The sequence below is a fragment of the Limulus polyphemus genome, unplaced genomic scaffold (genome assembly GCF_000517525.1).
Source record: "Limulus polyphemus unplaced genomic scaffold, Limulus_polyphemus-2.1.2 Scaffold0, whole genome shotgun sequence".
NCBI lineage: Eukaryota > Metazoa > Arthropoda > Merostomata > Xiphosura > Limulidae > Limulus > Limulus polyphemus.
The window spans coordinates 991,076-1,011,799 of NW_013665610.1; the positions used below are offsets into that span (position 1 = coordinate 991,076).

General features: G+C 33.0%; 1 protein-coding gene across 6 annotated transcripts in view; it reads right to left on the bottom strand.

Annotated features, from left to right (window-relative positions):
* The window catches only part of LOC106457563 (calcium uptake protein 1 homolog, mitochondrial-like), a 54,610-nt gene extending 42,998 nt beyond the window's left edge, over window positions 1-11,612 (bottom strand). For 3 of the 6 annotated variants that reach the window (XM_022388560.1, XM_022385962.1, XM_022388019.1), the window contains exons 1-2: window positions 11,486-11,563; window positions 7,179-7,431 (exon numbers count right to left, since the gene is read on the bottom strand). In XM_022388560.1, the coding sequence (XP_022244268.1) occupies window positions 7,179-7,429 (251 nt within the window). In that variant the 5' untranslated portion in view covers window positions 7,430-7,431; window positions 11,486-11,563. Of the gene's footprint in view, window positions 1-7,178; window positions 7,432-8,094; window positions 8,113-11,154; window positions 11,311-11,485 lie in introns of those variants that run through there. The other 3 variants (XM_022386488.1, XM_022387025.1, XM_022387514.1) reach the window with 3 other exon arrangements.
* Window positions 11,613-20,724: the final 9,112 nt, after the last annotated feature.

The window sequence follows — 20,724 nt, forward strand, 5'->3', positions numbered from 1 at the left end:
CTATAATTCACAACGAACGTCTCACGTGCTCGACTCAACAGTGCTCTCTCTCTGTCCGCCGTTCAATTACACATTGTTGCCGTCACGTCTTGACCGTGTTATATACACAAGACTACCGCATATCTAGCAAATGCTAGAGCATTCAGGAAGGGACAGGATCCTTCTAGAAGTCAATGACGTGTTACTAGGGTCACGTGACTTCCGCTGTCGTAACAATATATAATTGTGTTTGCTTCCTTAGCTATGTATATTGAAGTAGTGGTATGACCTAAGTTATGTAAGCAAAACAAAAACTAACAAACTATATACAGTAACCTACGTTTCTATTAGTATCACAATTTGTATATTTGTTTGTTAATCAGTTTTACCCAAAAGAAAATTATTTTATTCCATGAGGAGAGTATTTTATTTATGTGTTTGCCAATCTTGAAAGATTGAAAAGCTATGTTATTGACTTAACATGGTAAGAACTGTAAATTTTCTTTAGATGGTTTATGACAGATTAATATGGTTTTTGTCTTTAGCGGCTTATTTTTTATTTTCCGCAAAAAAAATGCAAAATACAGTCTACTTAACGATAACGAAAGCGATTAATTTCTGCGACTGTAAGTACACGTTTTACAGGCTATGCTCATTTGATAGGCCTAACTTAAAACCAAAACTATTGTTGCGTCAGCGAGTCACATGACTACTGTGACGCCACGTTTCTAGAACTATCCTGTACCTTGGCGAATGCTCTAGTATTTACTAGATATAGGGTAGTCTGGTATATAAAAGAGGGTGACAACGTGACGGAAGAAGGTAATGTGTGTGTAGGTAGTGAGTAATTGAACTGCAGTCAGAAGTATTATTGACGTTCGTTGATATAGCGTTTGTTTTAGCGCGATTGTTGAAAATAAGTGTATCGTAAAATTGTATTCGGAAAGAATAAACCAGTTTTATTAAGTAAGGACTTGTGTCGCTAAAGTTTCGTCGGAAAATTAATTAACAAACGGAGACGTAACACTATAAAGACACTTGTTAAATTTCCTTTCATATCTACTGCATTTGCGAAACAACTAAAAAATGGACGACTAACACATTCAGTAATCGATCGAGAACACAGAAATAGACTTACTAAATGTCTGACTACTCGTTGATTAGCTCTCTTGTTTTATATATCATGATATTTTCCCATAAACCTCCTGAAAATTCGAAACATCACCTAAGTCCTAAACATTTAGGGAACTTCTAGAGGTCACAAATAATCAATAGGCCATAAAAAAACCTCTGGCAAACAAAATATTTAAATTAAAACAATCTACAACACTCCCCCCTCCCTCGATTGTGAAGTCCCTTGAACAATCTTAATACACAAGTGAAATAATAATATATTAAACTTAAACTTACATAATCAGGGTGTATACAATCAGGAAAAATATTGCAAATATGGAAAAGTCGGGGAAAATGCCTAATATCAAGGAATTTTTTTGGCCAGTAATCACTAACAGAAATGTATTAGCTAACTACTATGTCCAGTATATTTATTCATTTAAAGCAGTAAGTGCAGTGCTTTGCAATCATGGTTCATTTTATATATGTATGTGTGTGTTTAAATAATGTGAATTGTCAGGGAAAATATTTTTTCAAAGTTCTGTATACACCCTGGTAATTAGTAATAAAATCATTAGAATTAACAAAAGTTGCTCTTCATAATTAGCCCCCCAGTGGCACAGCGGTATGTCTGGGGACTTACAACGCTAGAAACCGAGTTTCGATACCCGTGGTGGGCAGAGCACAGATAGCCCATTGTGTAGCTTTGTGCTTAACTACAAACAAACATCTTCATAATTAAACATTACAATAACAAAATCGTTAATTAAATGTGTTAAGTCAAGTACAATCACAATACTGGTTAACAACATATTTCATACATTATTTAATGTGTCCTGATTGTCCATTCGCCAAATCTTTCTGTGATTTTCTTTCCTGAAACAAATGATACGCAGTTCGATGACATCTTGACCCTTATCATCACTTGCTACCTTGTCACTGAGACAGTCCTCTCTAGGTAGATGGTTGAGCAAATTCACTGACAATTCTATCTTCGGTGACCCTCTAGAAGAGATCTTAACAGAAACCATGGACTCTTCAGCAGATTGACTTACTGTTGGGATGTTCTTCTCTGAAGCTACTCAGCTCACCGACTTAGTTCCAAAAAGGATTATGGTGGTTAACCCTTGGGTTGAACTGCCTGTCCTTCTGCAACATATAGTCTTTCCCAACATCTACTTAACTTTGGAGTTCACCTTCTCCTGTAACGATGATTGAATAGCTATACCATGTCACTTTGATGAAATCCAGTCTTATCAGCATTAACATAATAGAGACTTCTCATTTTATCACTAGCTTATTTAAGTCTCTCCTGGGTAAATTCATATATGTCATTGGTTGTGTTTCTTAGTTTCTCTGCACATTCCATGTAAGACTCTGTTAAGCAACTGTTATCCAGATGTGTGTAAAGTAGATCCAGTAGCATTTTAAATTTGCTTCTAAATATTAATGATGGGGCTGTGTTGCCTATAGCTTTATGTACTACCATCCGATAACTCAAAATTAGCAGTAAAAGATCTTGATCTTATGTTTTCTGACAATCATACACATAAATTGCTAATTGATTCAATTGATTGGGAAGATGGATGAAGGGCTGTTGTCCTGATCTTTTTAAATCTAAGAATCTGGTACATTTATGCAAACAAGTTTTGTCCCTCATCTGAGTGAAGATCCTAAGACACCCCGAATCTTGAAACGAATTCATTGACGTATTTTCTTGCTACTTCTTACATTCTAATTCACTAAATGCTTTATTTATTTGTGTATTTATAATGTACTCTTGTTTTTCCATACAGCACGAAATTTCTAGCTTATTATATCTTCATGAAATTTATATACATTGCGTCATGCGACTTCTAAGAAGCAAAAACCTAAATTAGAATACTGATTACAACCTTACTAATAAACTTACTTGCAAAACTTACTAGCTAACCAATCGATAACAAACACGTTAATTAACTACCTGAATCACAGACGAATAGACGTAATAACTCTCACGGACGCTGAACTGAATCACTCATTAACTAACTTAAATTGGCTCAGTCACTTTTAGATTGTACTTGTTTTCATAACAAACTCCGTGTAGCAAACAATTATAATACTAAAAATATAGCTTATCACATCATAATCTGAAGCATTACCATCCTAGCTGTTATTGTAATCTGTTTAAGGTATTTATTTCTAATAATTTTATTATAATTAGAGAAATGGTTTATTTGTTTTTTTAGCAAAGCTACACAATAGGCTATCTGCGCTTAGTTCATCACGGGAAATTGAACCCTGGATATTAGCGTTATAAGTTCATAAATTAGTGCTAACCCAGGGGGGGCTAATAGGGAAATGAAACGATGATATATATTTTTGTAACCAGTGGTGTACTGGTGTGGGAACGCGTAGGGACTCCCTTATCTTTTTCTTCAGCTGGAACGTCGTTCCCTCACTATTTCGAACGAATCCAACCTTACAAATCTCAAACTTCGTGAAGATTTGCCCACTCACAGAAGAAAGAATCATTAACCCTTCTATCCAGGTCGTAAGCACTGGGCGAATGAAACCTGGTTATGCCGAAAAGCCCGCAAAGCATCTTTAGGCTATATCTTCATTTAACGATAAAAACCATAGTTTTGGCTTTTCTTTGCATATAGAAGCTTGATACATGAAGAACGACTGAAATAATAATTTAAGTAATAATATGTATTTGTTATGTTGCGTCAGCGAGGTCACGTGACTCGTTCTCTCGAACCTTCGGGAATTGTCGGGAGATTACTAGATATAGGGTAGTCTGGTATATATAAGAGGGTGACAACGTGACGGACAACAATGTGTGTGTAGACAGTGAGTAATTGATCTGCAGTCAGAGAGTATTATTGAGCACGTTCGTTGATATAGCTTAACTACATATTGATAAATAATTTGTAAATTGTCTCTTGTGCCTGTTTTGAAACATCTAAAAGGAAATTTTGAATCAATAAGAAACAATGCCATTTTATATACAAAATATGGTCACATCCTTGACATTTCCTGACACAATAAATCATAAAGCAGTAATATATGCAAAAACATTCTGTAAAGGCAAGAAACATTTTTTATGATTTCTTCAAAGGGTCATCTATCATGACAAAAAACATGTCTTTCAAACTCTTGAGAAAACGAAAACTTTTATAGCGCAAAAATCTAACTAAAAGCATATTTGATTTATCATACACTGTGAGTTTAAAACCCTAAAGATAAAATTTTGAATCCAATGCAAAACTTGTTAGAACTATTTCTTGTCAATTTAGTATATCCATTTAAAGATAAAATTTGTGAACTCCAAGAATGCACATGGTATTTTTTATACAATATGTAAAATCTAAACTTATAAAAACTAAAGATTAAAGAAAATATCTTCTACACAAATTTATTGATATTTTATGTACTTCTCTTATTTAATTTATAATTTCTACTAATCTGTTATGCCATTCTATGGTTATGAAATATAATTAAATATTATAAAGGTTTCTAAACTTTAATGTTTTTATGTAATTATGTAATACATAAACAGAAAGTTAGAAATTTATTAATAACATTTTACATAAAATGTAAACAGTGGCATTGACCCACATGATGAAATACTGTATTCGACAACATCCCATAATAATAAAATGTTAATGAAGGACCTATTGTAAACCAAGTTTATTATGTTTTGTAGATTTTATTATACCTCACCACATAGTTAACAAATGACTATTCTTATAGTAAAATACTTCATAAAATTTATCTTTAATATGTATAACATAGGTCTTCACACAGCAATAACTTTAACTCTAACTTAACCTTAAAATCAAGAGTTGATCATACAGAAATTAGTGGTCATTTTGATCATTACAATATCTGAAAAATAATAAAAAGCACTAAAAACTGCCCTTCAATTTGTTCTAATCTATTTACTTCCTGCTGGGAAATATTCATTTCAAAAAGAGTTCTTCCCTCCCCCCATTTGTGTCAAGAATTTGGTGAATGTCCAGTGCCATTTGCAAAGTAATTTAACTATAGAAGACCCATTTTTAATTGCTAAACTAGTCAACATACACTGGGAAAATGTATGAGAGACATTTTTACTCTAGTATCAGTTGCAAGTGCAAGGCTGGAAGGTGTTGTGTTTGCATGAAATGCAACCATTGTGGATGCAGTCATGATGAATTTCCTGTTGAACTTAAAGTGATCAGAAAAGGAGGGCATCCAAAAACAGGAGAATCCAAAGCACATGAAAAACTTTGTGTGTGATTGATCAGATCTCAACTGACAAGGTTTACTATATGTGCAAAATATTCTAGATAACATATGTTGAAAAACCATTCTTACAGTGCAAATCCAGGTCAAGTAGTCTTTCTTTGAGAAGACTTTTCATCAAAACCAAAACAAGATTTTAAGAGATTCATTAACTTTCTAAGCAAGATATACAAGAAAATGATGTAGCAAATTTTCTTTTCTTCAGAGTTGCCAGCAAAAGATGGCACTTTCTGTACAATCTATATTTAAAGGAACTTTTTTAAATATATGATTTACATAATAATGAAAAATAGTATTTTTTTTCCACACTTTCAATATGAAATTTTACATGAAGTTAATTCTGTCAAGTATATATTATATATCTGCAACTAATATTAAATACTCCATTTTTATCTTTTAAATTATATTCCTCACAAACCATGTCAGTCTCAAAACAAATTCTAAAAGCAGAAGCAACCAATGTTTTAGAAATTCTTTTTTGCATGAAAAAGACACATCATTTGTTTTTGTAAAACATCCACATGGTAAAAAATTTTATAACACGTAAAACTGTTTATAAGTTGGTGTTCATGCTGAATTGCATTAACTATTTAAACCCATAATTTTTTGCACGTTCTGCTGGAATTACATTCCTGATTTCCTAATAATTATCACCATACCTTATAAAACTTCAATTATCTTAATTTTATGGATAATATCTTGGTTTGGATTAGTTTTCAGCAAAAGAGACATAAATGTTATTGAATGCTGTCACAATCCCTTGGGTAAATTGAGTTTTTGGCCAAACGCCGGCAACGTCCACTCGGGTTTAAGGAGTTAATAGACATTTTTTTACCATAGCAACACAGTTTAAAACATGTAAACAAGGTAGTACCAAAAAATTATGCTCTCTACAAAATTTATATTAAAAATACACCAAAATCAAGGGTATCATTTTTTCTTGATGTACTAGTAGGTATGAGAAATGTACTAGCATGCACTGAAATTCCACTAGTACAACTTTTTAAATGCTATAATGACTAAATTAATAGTAATTTCAAATATATACATAACTATATTCAATGCAATGACTACAACAATATTACAAAATTAAAAAATAACAATCTACAACAGCATATATAAGTGATTAACCAGTCTATGATACACCAATGTTCTTGACATATTGAAGATAATATTATTCTGTTTATAATATACAAAAAATAACCTTTGGGCAGGTTATCCAGTATACATATATGATGAAGTCAAATCTACCACAAGGTATTTGACACTTGGAACACCTCACCGTTTTCTGTTGTGCCTAGAGAAAAGGCTGAGGAATTAAAGAGTTAGCAGAGTCCAAGTCAATTTGTCCAAACACAGTCATATCAATAACTTTTTGCATTAAAAAATAAATATTCTAATTCCAGTAAAAAATAATCATGTAGATTAATTAAAAAGTGTTTAAATACAAAACTAAATAATTGAAAGTTTTAATTTATAAGTTGGTAATTGAGTCTTGTATGTTTATATCAAGCTTATAATGATTAGACTACTGTAAATAAACAGGTTAGTGATCTTACAAACTTTCAGTTACAATAGATACTTCATGATTTGAAGAAATAAACACTTAACAGTTAGTGTTTTTGTAAAGTTTAACAATTAAATATAAATTTGGATTTTACATATATCCACACATTTCATTCCAGCAGAACTGCACTAGCCCTTGTCTAATATGTATGGAATTCACAAAAGCCCAAACTCAAAATTTTGTAGCCCCAGGTATCAGGTTACTGGATTTTACACCCCTGAAAATGTTGTACTGAAATCAAACTTACCAATTAAAATCAATACATGAAGCTAGCAAAACAGATGAAAGCGCAGTATAATAGAACAAAGTGAATCGGGAAGAAGGTTTTGGTTTCTGATGTCCAAAATTCTTATAATATCGAACTCCACTCCATCTTGAAGGCAAAACAGCCCCTAAGACCAGTATCCTGTGATATCTAACATTTCTTGATCGAAGCACCACATGATGGGAGAAGCTCAACTCTTGGAGAACTTTGCTTACGTTGGTAAATTTACTCATGGCTGTTAGTTTAGAAAAAAAAAAGAGAAAGAAATCAATTAGCATACTTTTATTGAATAATTTAACTTTAAATGTATGACACTAATTTTGTTTTATATACTATTAACATTTCACTTATAATAAAACATAAAAAACAGCCACAGATATTAAATGTTCTTTCTTTTTCAACAGATTCCAGTTACATGGCAAGCAAAAAATACTGTACATAGGTTCTCTCATATTTTTTGTCTAACTTTTCATATACTTTCAATGGCATATTTTTACTGCTACAATCACATATAAACACAATCTAGACAGATTGTCTAAAATAAAAATCTTTGTATTAAAACATAAAACGAATACATTTTCAAATAAATAAAACATAGTTGATCAATGTGAAATTTTTTACTGATGATAAAAGTTTTACTTTTGATGTAACTATCCATTAATTTGTCAATGTATATTTTTAACAAAACTAGATTGTAAACTCTATCTTCCCACAATATGAAGTTTGCAAAAAAAACAATAGAACTACTACAGATCATCCTTTTTACTAGCTATTGTAACAATACTCCAAAGTAAAAATTTTTCTTCAAGATGACAGCACCCACAAATTCTATTAACTTTTATTTGTCAAACCATAAATGCGTGGAACAACTAGAAATAAATGTAACAAAATAAAATACCTTTCAATGGGTATCACCAACAGTTTCTTAAGGGAGTCCATTTCTCTTCATGATGCATCTTCCTTAGATACATGTGTGTGTGTGTGTGTGTGTGTGTGTATATATATATATATATATATATATATTTATAACTCAACTAACGTTGATAACATAATCATGAACATGTTGAAATAAATATTAATGCAATTTTTTTTTAAATAAACTGGATACTACCTACTCATTACTAAATTGTGCATGTATGTAAATCCCTTTTTATTAACTACTTTGCACCATATTATAATATAACAGATAGACTAATTGTCATTTGAATTCATTACATTATGCACCATATCAAACTAGCTAGGAGTATGTAGGTGTGAATAAACAGCCACAGTCTTTTGAAGAATATTTACTTGCATCAGCATAAATAAAATCTTGAAAAATTTAACTTGGCTAGAACATAATTTTAGGGAGTGACTAGTACAGTGTAGAATAGTACAATATTTTCCCATTCACATTTTGCTGAAAAACAAAATATCAAGTGCACACCACTGGCACATTATGTTAACCCGATCTGTAAATACAACTTTAAGTTCTACTAATTTCAATCTTCCACCGAAATGAAGGTTTATTTTGAGATAGTTTAATTAAATATTTCAATCCATTCATGTTATTCATAATTCAAGAAAATATATTTGATTGGTGATCAGGAGTAAAAGTAAAGACTATTTCATTTTTTCAAAAAAGTGAAGTCAGAGTTTTCAGGTATTGTGATGAATTAGTTCATTATGTTGTGGTTTTTCCTCTTAAACCTTCTACAAATAAGAAACGGTAACACTTTATTTTTTCTTCAATTTCCCAACATAACCAAGGCACATTATTGAGAAATTCTTCAAGATCTTGTTTTTTTCATCTTACGCCTTTTAATGAAGGTGGGAACATTGACAGAGAAATAAATTTGAAAGAAGAAGTTTCATAAAGAGCACAAAGAGTAGTGCGATGTAAAATTACTCATGCTAGAAATTTTCATAAAAGTGACCCGAGAAATGGTGCTAACTTGGTAAACTGTGGCCTGATGAAGTTTCGTAAAGAGTGCGAATGGTAGTGTGAATGATTTTTTAACTGAGAAAATAAGCAAACAAACAAACAATCTCAGAGTTTTAGTAGTATATAGATAGATTCTTCAAGATCTTGTTTTCGTCATCTTACGCCTTTTAACGAAGATGGGAACATTGACAGAGAAATAATATAATAACCAATGCTCGGTGAGAGGTTTTCATTTATAAAATTTTGTTGTTGTTCTCGACTTCATTTTTATTTTATTACCTCATCTCCATAGTTACTATTTGCAAATAGTCAATAATATTGTTGGTCCATTTTATTGTTATTCTTTCTCTGTGCCATTATAACACATTTTCATCTCATCATTTAATTTCTGTTGTATAAACAAAGTTTTATAATAATAGAATGTACAAAAAGTGCCCCGAAAAATGGGGCTATCTCGGTAACCCGTGGCCCAATTTTAACAAAACCTGTTTTATTCTGTTTTTATTCTCATTTCATTACAAATATGGCACTATTGTGCACTGTTTTTGCTGTATTTAATTACAGACAAGCAAACACACAAACAATCTCAGAGTTTTAGTAGTATATAGATTAGCTTTATTACCTTTAGAGCACTACCTTGATGGCTCAAGCAACTTACCTACCAGTTCTAAAATAGCCAGGAAAATGTATTTTTTTTACTTTAATTTACTGCACAATAATGAAACAGAATTTCATAGTCCTTGGCAGCTTACCTTCCATCCTGATCACCATACTATACATTCATAACTTTTGTGTTGTTTTTGAACAATAATAATAAAAGTTAAAAACTGAAACAAAGGCTTCATTTATTTATAACGCATTTAGTGCTAGCAGTATCTTAATTCAAATACTAAGTCATCTAGTTGTACTTTTGGTAGATTGTTAAGGTTTAGTTCAAATGCCCAAACATGGAATTTTGAAACTAATCTCTTTGACTATTATGCCACCAAGCTCTATTACGTATTATGAAACACAAATACTTATCAATACATGAGGAATCACAGTGTATTTGAGTGTGTGTGTATACATACATATACTCATAGACACCATACAGTAGTTCCATGCCTTATATTTATATAGTCACTACATTTATTAAAGGCAAGATTCTGTTTAATCAGGAGCCTTTTTTTTTTCTAGCCTATAGCTAGATATTTAAAGCCAGATGTTGAAATTGCATGCTTGGTGGTGGACTGTATGTGTGAATATTAGAATTACAGGAACGTTATAATATTTGGCCAATTATAGGACAAATCCCAAATGAAATCATTGATATGCATAGTTACAACTTACACAGTGTTGGGCTTTATAGCTACAATGTTATATATATGCCCCATAAATCAATGTTTCCATAGATATAATATGTAAGAAAAGAAAAAAAAATACAAACATCAATATTGGTTGAATTTCAGTATGGTATTTATATAACAGTTTAACAAGTTAATTTTATGAATTAAACTTTTGCTTACCTACATAAGGAAGGCTATGTACACATAATACTGTACCTTTAATTGAGACACTATTCTTATTATTACTATTAGTTATAGGTATTAATTACAGTAATAGAATTAATTTTGTAAAAATATTTTTAAAAGTTCAAGTTATAGGCCACATGAATTATGAACTTATAATTAAGAAAAAACAATTAAAACAATCTCCTTGGCCAGAGACTACCATCTAACATGACTGTAACTCTCAAAACTTATAGATGATAATTACTTCTGATCAAAGGAAGCCATGTACCCAGAGCTAAACTAAAAATCTACATGGTCACCAATATACTGTATAGCTAATTAATTATTAAATATGCCTTCCTAACCTATCCACTTATGAAAATTAGAATGCCTAGTTGATTGGGTACGTCACTGTTAAAGATATTTTCTGCAGTTAATTATTTATACCACAAATAAATTATAAATTATATTATTATTAAACAGATGTTTTTAATTTAAAACTTGAATAATTTTTAATTTAAGTTTTGTATACCAGAGTACTTACTTTACTTATTCAGATGCATTTAATGTTCCCATATTTGGGACTGGACACACTTCCTCAAGTGATTTTAAACTTTGAAGGCTAAAACGTTAGTTTTACTTTTAAATTTAAGTTTACTTTTAGTGTGAGATTGAAGTTATAGATTTAACGAAATCATATTGAAAATATATAATGTACTGAAAATTTATTCAAGAAGGGTACAATAACAATTTATTATATAATATTATAAAATCATTATGACAACAGTGTACTAGGTGTTGATTTGATAATAATTTATTAACATAATATTCAACTTAAATTTTATGTTAAACATAAAAAATAACTAAAATCTTACTGGTAAATTTGCAAAACAATTTAGGCTTACATCACTCCCTTGCAGATTCTTTACATACGACGTGATGGAATAATGCTACCTTGTGTCAAAATATGGCAATACACGTATTCTAGCAAGATGACAAACAGCTTCAGTGAGATGTTTTTCTTATTCTTTATTTTATCTTACTTGTCATCTCACGCTTCCTTTAAAGATATTTGAAAATACCACGTTATAAAACTGATTATTTCAAATGATAGTAACCGAAGATAATATAATACTAATAATAGCATGTTGCACATTGAAGCGTGCTGAAAGTAATGTTAAACAGTTAGTCACTGATCAAAATAATAATGTAAATAATGAAACAAACCTTACAAGTAATAATAATAGTATTTTAAGCTATATTTTTAATGTTGTTATTTGTTTGGTAGCTAGATAGTCGTAATGAAGACGTTAACACCAAACTTTTAATTATTTTGCTTCGTTTTCTAGTAAATTAGAGGGTATACTATGATTATCAGAGAGTTGTTACAAGATAGTAGTTGCTTGTTTTTTGTTTGTTTTTGAATTTCGCGGAAAGCTACACGAGGGCTATCTGCGCTAGCCGTCCCTAATTTAACAGTGTAAGACTAGAGGGAAGGCAGCTAGTCATCACCACCCACCGCCAACTCTTGGGCTAGTCTTTTACCAACGAATAGTGGGATTGACCGTCACATATAACGCCCCCACGGCTAAAAGGGCGAGCATGTTTGGTGGGATGGGGATTCGAACTCACGATCCGCAAATTGCAAGTCGAGCTGCCTAACCACCTGACCATGCCGGGCCTAGTAGTTGCTTTTAGCCACTAGAGTGAATCAGTCAGAGCGTATAATTGTTTCAGCCAAAGTTTATATGCATTGCTGGAATAACATATTAGCATGCTCCATTCTTTTGTGGTGCTTTTCCATAAATAACTATACATACAGTTTCAATGTTGACAGCAGTGTCATAATGATTATGTATTAAAACTAGAGCACTAAGTCTTTCTTCGATTTTTGCACACCTCAACCGGCGGAGAACAGATGCTGAACGTTCACTATACCACCCACCCCTTGCATACGTGCGTTGTTTGTACTACATAATTTAAAATAACCTACCAAAGAAAGAACAATTTTCCAAACCTTGTGTCAGAAGTGGAATTATTTTGGTCAAAATACATTAGAAGTTTGACTAAAATTCAACTTTCACTCAAAATTATCACATGAGTATAAACTGAGATAGGAAACATGCTAGATGTTATAAAACAAGGGAAAGAAGAATAAACAGAAAGAGATAGAGGATTTAAAGAAGCACAAGGAAGAGGGACAGAAAATTAGAATAAATAGAAAGAAAATTTAAAAAGGCTAAGAAGAAAGAGATGGGAAATTAAAAGAAAGCTTTAAGAAAGACCAGGAAGAGCGTGACTGTAATCTAAGGGGAGAGTTAAAAGAAATAGACATACTATTTAAAGAAGAATTGAAAATAAACATAACTCTGAAGACATAATAGATTATGATATAGAGGATATACAGAAGGATTACAAAGTCAAGTTTGAAGAAATGCAGAAGAACATCAATGGAGTCAAGGGCAAAGTACAGAAGGATATTGACATAGTCAAGAGCAAAGTACAAAAACACGTGAATGACATAAAGATAACAGTGAGATAGAAAAGAACATCGGTGACAGAATAAAACATCTGGAAAACGAATTATTCAATGTGAAGATTCAACTAGCAATACTTCTTTCTCAGAAGTTCCAGCCTGAAACACCGTCTGCTACAAAATATGGAATAGGAGTACTTATTTGATCTGCATCTATTACCACTACTGCTGTTCCACCTATTACAGAAGGAACTTTGTGGACTGCTCCAGTCATAACACTATCAAATCCAATATCAGTCAATACAGAAACCAACAAACTATGCTGGGAAGGTGTCATGGGAGGCATACCAGGTGCATTTTGAAATCATTTCCAGAGTGAATGATTAGAAAAATGAACAAGCTGTTCATCTTGCTATCTATTTAAAAGAACCAGTTGAGAGCCTTAACAATTATCAAGTGTTAATAGGCACCTTGTTCAACTGGTGCAAGTATTGCACCAGAAAGAAGTATCCAGAGCAAAGTTCTATAACAGGTTAAGGGAGGGAAGAAGAGGCTTTGACTAAATTTGCAGAAGATTTGGAAAGGCTTGCCTAATTATGTTACATGGACAAACCTCATTAAATGATGGATTCATTGGCATGTGAGCAATCTATAGATACCACGACAGATGAGGATATGAGAATAAGGTTTAAGCAAAGTGCGTGTACATCATTAAAAGAAGCTGTGTTGGCAATGAAAGTAGAATATATTAAGGTTGTATATAAAAAACTAAAAATACTATCTTGAAGTTATGAGATCGTCAGATTGAGTAATATTGAAACATCAATTTCTACTGATGATAGTCTGAAAGAACTAAAGGATCAGTTAGAAACTGGTTACACAGAATTGAGGAAATAAACCACACAAAAGTAAATGTTTCAAGTGTAACTTGAAAGCAAATATTGCAAGGAACTGTAAATCCAAGCCAATATGAAATATGAACTCATCCTAGAAGATACTGCTGTTACAGTTATAGGAGATATAGTCATTATAGACGAAACTGTAAAAATAAAAATCAACAGCAGTTATTAAGCTAAGGAGACAGACCTCAACTAGAACAAGAAAACAAGAATTAGTTGGTTATATGAGTTAAAGTTCAGTCGAGAATATTCCATTTATACCAAATCATAAAAGAAGTTAATTATCTGAGGAAATTGTTCATGAGTCTATGGGTTTGTAGATGGAAAACCTTTGGGGAATGATGATTGATACTGATTCTATAGTTACAATTGTTTGACCTGATTTGTTATTGAAAAATGCAAAATTGCCTGCAGAGATGAAGAAAGAAGAGAGATTGGTGTGAACAGCTGGTGTACATAAAGTCAGGCTAGTTTCATGTAGCTTCATAGTCTAGGACTAGGAAATCTCTGTGTACAACATGGCGATTACTACATTGGAGGTTGAACATCCAGTAGAAACAGGGATGAAGTGAGATGCTCATATCAGGAGTTAATAGCAAAAAATCTTCATCTAGAGACTTGGGTGTTATGAAGCTAAATACTCCAGCATATCACGAGGAATTAGTAGCTGGAACAATTCTCGTGGATGTGAAGAAAAAGGTTTTACTCTTAGCAGTACATCAGTAATAGAATGGCCAAATGGTAACTCCAGAGAATAATTTGTCAGTAGAAGCTCAATTTCCTGAGTAATTTGGAGTTCCTGTTGAGACTACTTCTAGAAGATCATCAAGGAAAGAGCCACCAGTGAATTCACTTGATCACTTATCCAGGATGAACTCCCCCAAAGACAGGACGGCCAGTGAAAGCCAGGACAAGACACCATCTCATTTGTATACCATGGGCCTTAGAAGAGAAAAGAACCAAAATAATTGATTAATATACAGTATATTGTAGTGTTTTGCTTTTGTATTAGGATTGTTTAAGAAACTTCATAATCCAAGAAGTAAGCAGTGTTGTAGCTATATTTTAATATTATTTTTTTGTTACTAAGGGGAAGATGCGGGTCTTAATGGTGATGTTATGATAAAAATTTGACTTCAAGTTTTCTAGTAAATTCGAAAATAGAGTATAAGTATCTGAGAGTTGTTTCAAGATAGTACATTAATTTTTATAGCCACTAGAGGAAATCATTTATAGCGCATTTTAGTTTCAGCCAAAGTATGTTTTTAATGTAGCATTTGTATTTGTGTTAGCTATTGTATATTTAAAAGACATACTTATTTGAAATTTTTTTATAAACATTAAGGCTACAGTTTTCTTTCTTCCATAAAAAAGATGTGTACAAAGTCTCATTGCTCCTAAATGTCAAAACATGGTTCTCTGAAAAGACTCTTTTTTTTTCTTAAAAATTCAAAAACTACTTGCCTCCGATCATAGTGAATAATGCGAACACCATTCGGGAAACAAAGAGACAATGATTTAATGTATCGTCAGGATATGACATTTTAAATGTTATATTTATTTGATTGTAATGCAAGATATCTGTCTCTGTTTGTCATGAATTGGGGTTCATAATACCAGCAATGTATCAAATAAATTTTGCAGTACACTAGACGTTTCTGTTAAAAGTTTCCTTAGTTTGTTTACATACGTTGCACTTTTGTCTGTAGTATCAATTTATGCAATTTTCTGAATGGCAGGTTATCTATCACACACATCAGGTATGAAGTCTGCTACCCATTCAGACCCAAAGAGAGAGTTTTGATGAGTAAACGCCCAACACTTACCATCTCTGTGGACGTTTGTGGTATACATTGCCATAAAAGGTCCGATCATTTGAGACTAATCATCTTCTGTATTTAGCCTTCCTGAAAGGAAGTTCTTAAATACTAAAACAACTTCTAAGTCTTTCGGTTCTAACAAAAAATTGTGGGTGCGATGCTTACTGGTATCTATGTCACAAGAAAAATCATCATAATCAGCACTTTCTCCTCTTTCCCTCCAGGCGTTGGTTCACTGGCAATAATTTCTAATTTTGTAACCACACTATCTATTACAGTGAGAAAATTAGGTAGGATTAGATCCAATTTTTGAAGCTGTTTCTAAAAATTTTGAAATACATATGTAATATCTGCCATCACTGCTGTTAATTCAGATTGTTGTGAGTTTTAATCCCATGTCTTCAGCATATCAGATGCAATACGTTTATCGAAACTTTACACAGAAGTCTTTGATTTTAGCTCTTCCCATATAAGTCTGCAACATAGGAGATTATTCATTCCAGAAGCGATTATGTTCCTTGTGTGTTTTGCGAAGTGAATTTCTAAATGTGTAGGAAAATTTTTTTGAAGTAGTTTTATTTTCGATGGTGATGTTCTAAAATAGGAGGATAATATTGTTAGGTTCGACATTCATATCTACAACCCTGGGACTGTTTCAAGATCTGATACTATTGCAAGGTTGAGCAATGACAGCAGCAACAAATTGTCATCAATCCATTATCCATATGACCTTGAAGTATCTTCCAAGGTTCAGAATTTTCCCTGTATCAGCCATTTATGTAGATGAACATGAAAATGTGGGACCAAGTTCTTTCACTGTTACTTATGAGTTATTGAACAGGAATACATGAAGCTGCAGGCAACACACCATCATTACTGATGTTTGGGAAAAACTTAAAGTGCCATTGGATCTTTTGTACTCTCATCCACAGGAAAGTCACAGCAGTCTTACGCAGAATATTCTGAGATACTAAGAAATACTCTGGAAAGACTTCAATTAGCTAGTGATAAAATGAAAAGTTGCTGTGATGTGAATGCTGATAACACCAGATTCCAATAACGTGATATGGTATAGTTGTACAGTCTATGTTGCAAGAAAGGATCAACTGGAAAGTTAAGCAGGTGCAGTGAAGGGCCATACGTTCCATTGAAAAGAATGAATGATGTGGTTTACAGAATCCAGAGGGATAGGTAATCCAAACCAAAGACCATCAACTGTGATCATCTTTGGAAGTACGTCATTGAGAGAATAGCCAACTAGGTAATTCCAGAGAAGTTTTTAGCAGAAACTCAACCTACTGAGGAGTCCAGGGTTTCTTTGGAGACTATTTCCAGAAGATCAAGAATAATAGAACCATCACTGGATTCACTTGAACACTTGCCCAGGAATAATCCCTAAGTCAAAAGACAGAAAGTGATGACAATGGACAAGAGGCCATTCCACTATTATTTTACATTAGGACTGTTCAAGGTACTTTGAAATCCAGGAAGGGGCAGTGTTGTAAGATAAACTTTCAAGATTTTTGATTTAGATTATAGCTATAGGGCATATGAGGTTAAGATCTAGTTACTTCGACTAAAATATAGATGGATGGGTACATTGATTATAAATACAAGTAATCACTTAATTTAGGGCGAATCAAAGTGAAGTATCTAATGAGAAGTTGTCGCATCTGTTGTGTTATTTATTCACTTTGTCGTAGTTGTAGGTTCTTCCACAAAAGGCATAACCTATACAACATTGTTTTCGTATGGGGTTTTCTTTCTTTTAGCTGTCATTTCTTAGAACATCCAGGGTCAAATTTAAGAATGCTCTCAGAAATGTAGCTATAAGAATAATTATTTGACAATAGATGTTTTTGGAAGTTCCTCATGGCTCGTATCTTTTCATTAGTGGTTTATATTTTTCAAGTTATTTTAAACTAAGCGATAATGACACTTTGTTTAGTAGCTGATGAATATTGTGAGTCGTAGAGTAGAATAATTGGTTTAAAAAAAGGTTTTGAATATACAGTAGCAATAAGTTTTTCTTTTAAATAATAACCATAGTATCAAGAAAAAGTACAGTCTTCCAGATATTATCAATATGTGCAAGTGTGAGATTTAAGTCCATAATTCCATTTTCCGAAAATGCAATAAGAATATATTGTCAGAGCTGGTCCTTTTAAATAGGCAGAAAGATGAACATCTTGTTGTTCGTTTTTCTATACAATCACTCTGGAAATGATTTCAAACTGCACCTGGTTTGCCTCCACACCTTCCCATCATAGTTTGTTGGTTTCTGTATTGACTGATATTGGATTTGATCGTGTCCTGGAGTAATCCACAAAGTTCCTTCTGTAATAGGTGATACAGCAGTAGTGGTAATAGATGCAGATCAAATAAGTACTCCTATTCCATATTTTGTAGCAGACGGTGTTTCAGGCTGGAACTCCTGAGAAAGAAGTATTGCTAGTTGAATCTTCACATTGAATAATTCGTTTTCCAGATGTTTTATTCTGTCACTGATGTTCTTTTCTAACTCACTGATGTCCTTCTTTATGTCAGTCACGTGTTTTTGTACTTTTCTCTTGACTATGTCAATATCCTTCTGTACTTTACCCTTGACTCCAATGATGTTCTTCTGCATTTCTTCAAACTTGACTTTGTAATCCTTCTGTATATCCTCTATATCATAATCTATTATGTCTTCAGAGTTATGTTTATTTCAATTCTTCTTTAAATAGTATGCCTATTTCTTTTGACTCTCCCCTTAGATTACAGTCACGCTCTTCCTGGTCTTTCTTAAAGTTGTCTTTTAATTTCCCATCTCTTTCCTGAAGTTCAGCCTCAATGATAGAAGACTCCAGATTACCAAGGATCCTTAGAGTAGCCTAGGGTGCCTGAGACTGAGTGGTGCAGCTCCTAAAGGACCCTTACATATTGACCAACAAGAACAGCTTCACCAGCGGAGGTTCGAATCCCCGTCACACCAAACATGCTCGCCCTTTTAGCCGTGGTGGCGTTATAATGTGACGGTCAATCCCACTATTCGTTGGTAAAAGAGTAGCCCAAGAGTTGGCGGTGGGTTGTGATGACTAGTTGCCTTCCCTCTAGTCTTACACTGCTAAATTAGGGACGGCTAGCACAGATAGCCCTCGTGTAGCTTTGCGCGAAATAAAACAAAACAACAATCACCAGCGGATAAAATAATGTGCACTAGGAGAAGATGTCAGTCTTGATTGGTTTAACAGTGGGAACCTCTCCACGTAGTAAGATAACCTATACAGTGGGTACTTGGAAGAGAAAATTAGGATCCGTGTGACAGTAGAGACCCTCCCCAAGACAGGAAGCAAGTTACTAAACAATCACAGGTCTCTGAGCAACCTAGGGCCTTGTAGACAAATATACTATTATTGGGATTGAAGCTAGCACTTGGCTGAATGTAGTGCTTAGAGCACTTGTCTACTCAAATGTCACTCTCATTATATGGGATTATCAAGTGTAGGGCAGACCTTGAGTCCACCAGGGGAGAGATCTGCAACCAAACCAGTAAGCCCATGGTGGAAGCAAAACAGATCTTTCTCTCTGTGTGTAAGGGAGCAGTTGAGAAAAAGATGGGCTACGCTCTTAAATGCTCCAGAAAATTCACTTTCTGGTATGAGCAATTTCAGGGACAGGCACTGCTTTGCCTGATACTAAACCTGCATGGCCAAGCACTTGGCTCAATCAAGTGGTTAATAAGAAGGAACAGCTTTACAGGTGCAATAGTTGGCCAAGAAGCTATCACCGCCTTACTTATCACTTGGCTGAGAAAATAAGCCAGCCAGAACAGTAATTTCATCCAGAAAATAATGACAAAAAAAAGGGTATTGTAATTCTTGTTCTCTGAGCTAGTGAGTAGTTTAGTCCAACAAAATGAACGAACAGCATTTTGTGACTACCATTTGATCACCCCAAGTTAAAACAGTTTCTAATCTGATCAATCACTGATTGAAAGGAAGTAGTGATCCTTATTTTCTAAGCTACTTGGGTGGCACTTCTCCTAACAATATATGCACTTCGTTGTGCGATTTTCCACTCAATTATAGCAGCTAGGTCATTTGTTTGGGCGAGAAACCAAAGACTGTGTGATATGCAGGCAAAGCGTATATTTCCTACATACTTTTAACTATATATGGAATTTTAATTTTTATTTTGTTTATTTAGTTTCTATGCAGTTTTAACATAACACGTATTCCAGGAAACCATTGAGGTTGTATTGTTCTCATTGCTTTGGTTTTTGTTCTCTATATTATATTTTGCTAAAGGGGATAATTTACTTTGCTAGCCGAATTGACGATGTCCGTGCATTACAGGTTATTAGTGCTGTAAGAGAAGAAGAGTCACGAGATGATGCTATTGTATGAACAAGAAACAGAGTTTATATTTCCAATTCAAGCATGTTTTTTGGTTCAGTTTTACTAGGATATCTTCATTTAAAGATAGCATTTGAGATTATTGTGTTTTAACTCTGAGAGATAAATTGTGAGAGAGTGAAAACTCTTGGACTAAACACAACCTAGTAGATAACAGATTGTGGTCCTCTCTGCATAAAAATGCATGATGCATTTTCTTTTTGTTTAGTAATATAGATTGTTTCATTCAAAACGTGTACAATCTCATTATTTCTCACATAAGAAAACTCTGTCCAGTTTTAAATACAGACTAATCCTCAAATTTTCTGATTAACCTGCTGTTATTAACATATTGTTACGTCTCTGTTTGTTAATTAATTTTCCGTAACTTCGTTCCGACACAAGTCCTTACTTAATAAAACTGGTTTATTCTTTCCGAATATAACTTTACGATACACTTAATTTCAACAATCGCGCTAAAACAAACTTCAAAGCTTTGTTTCTTTTGAAAAATTCATTCTCTTGAAATGTCGTATGCAATTT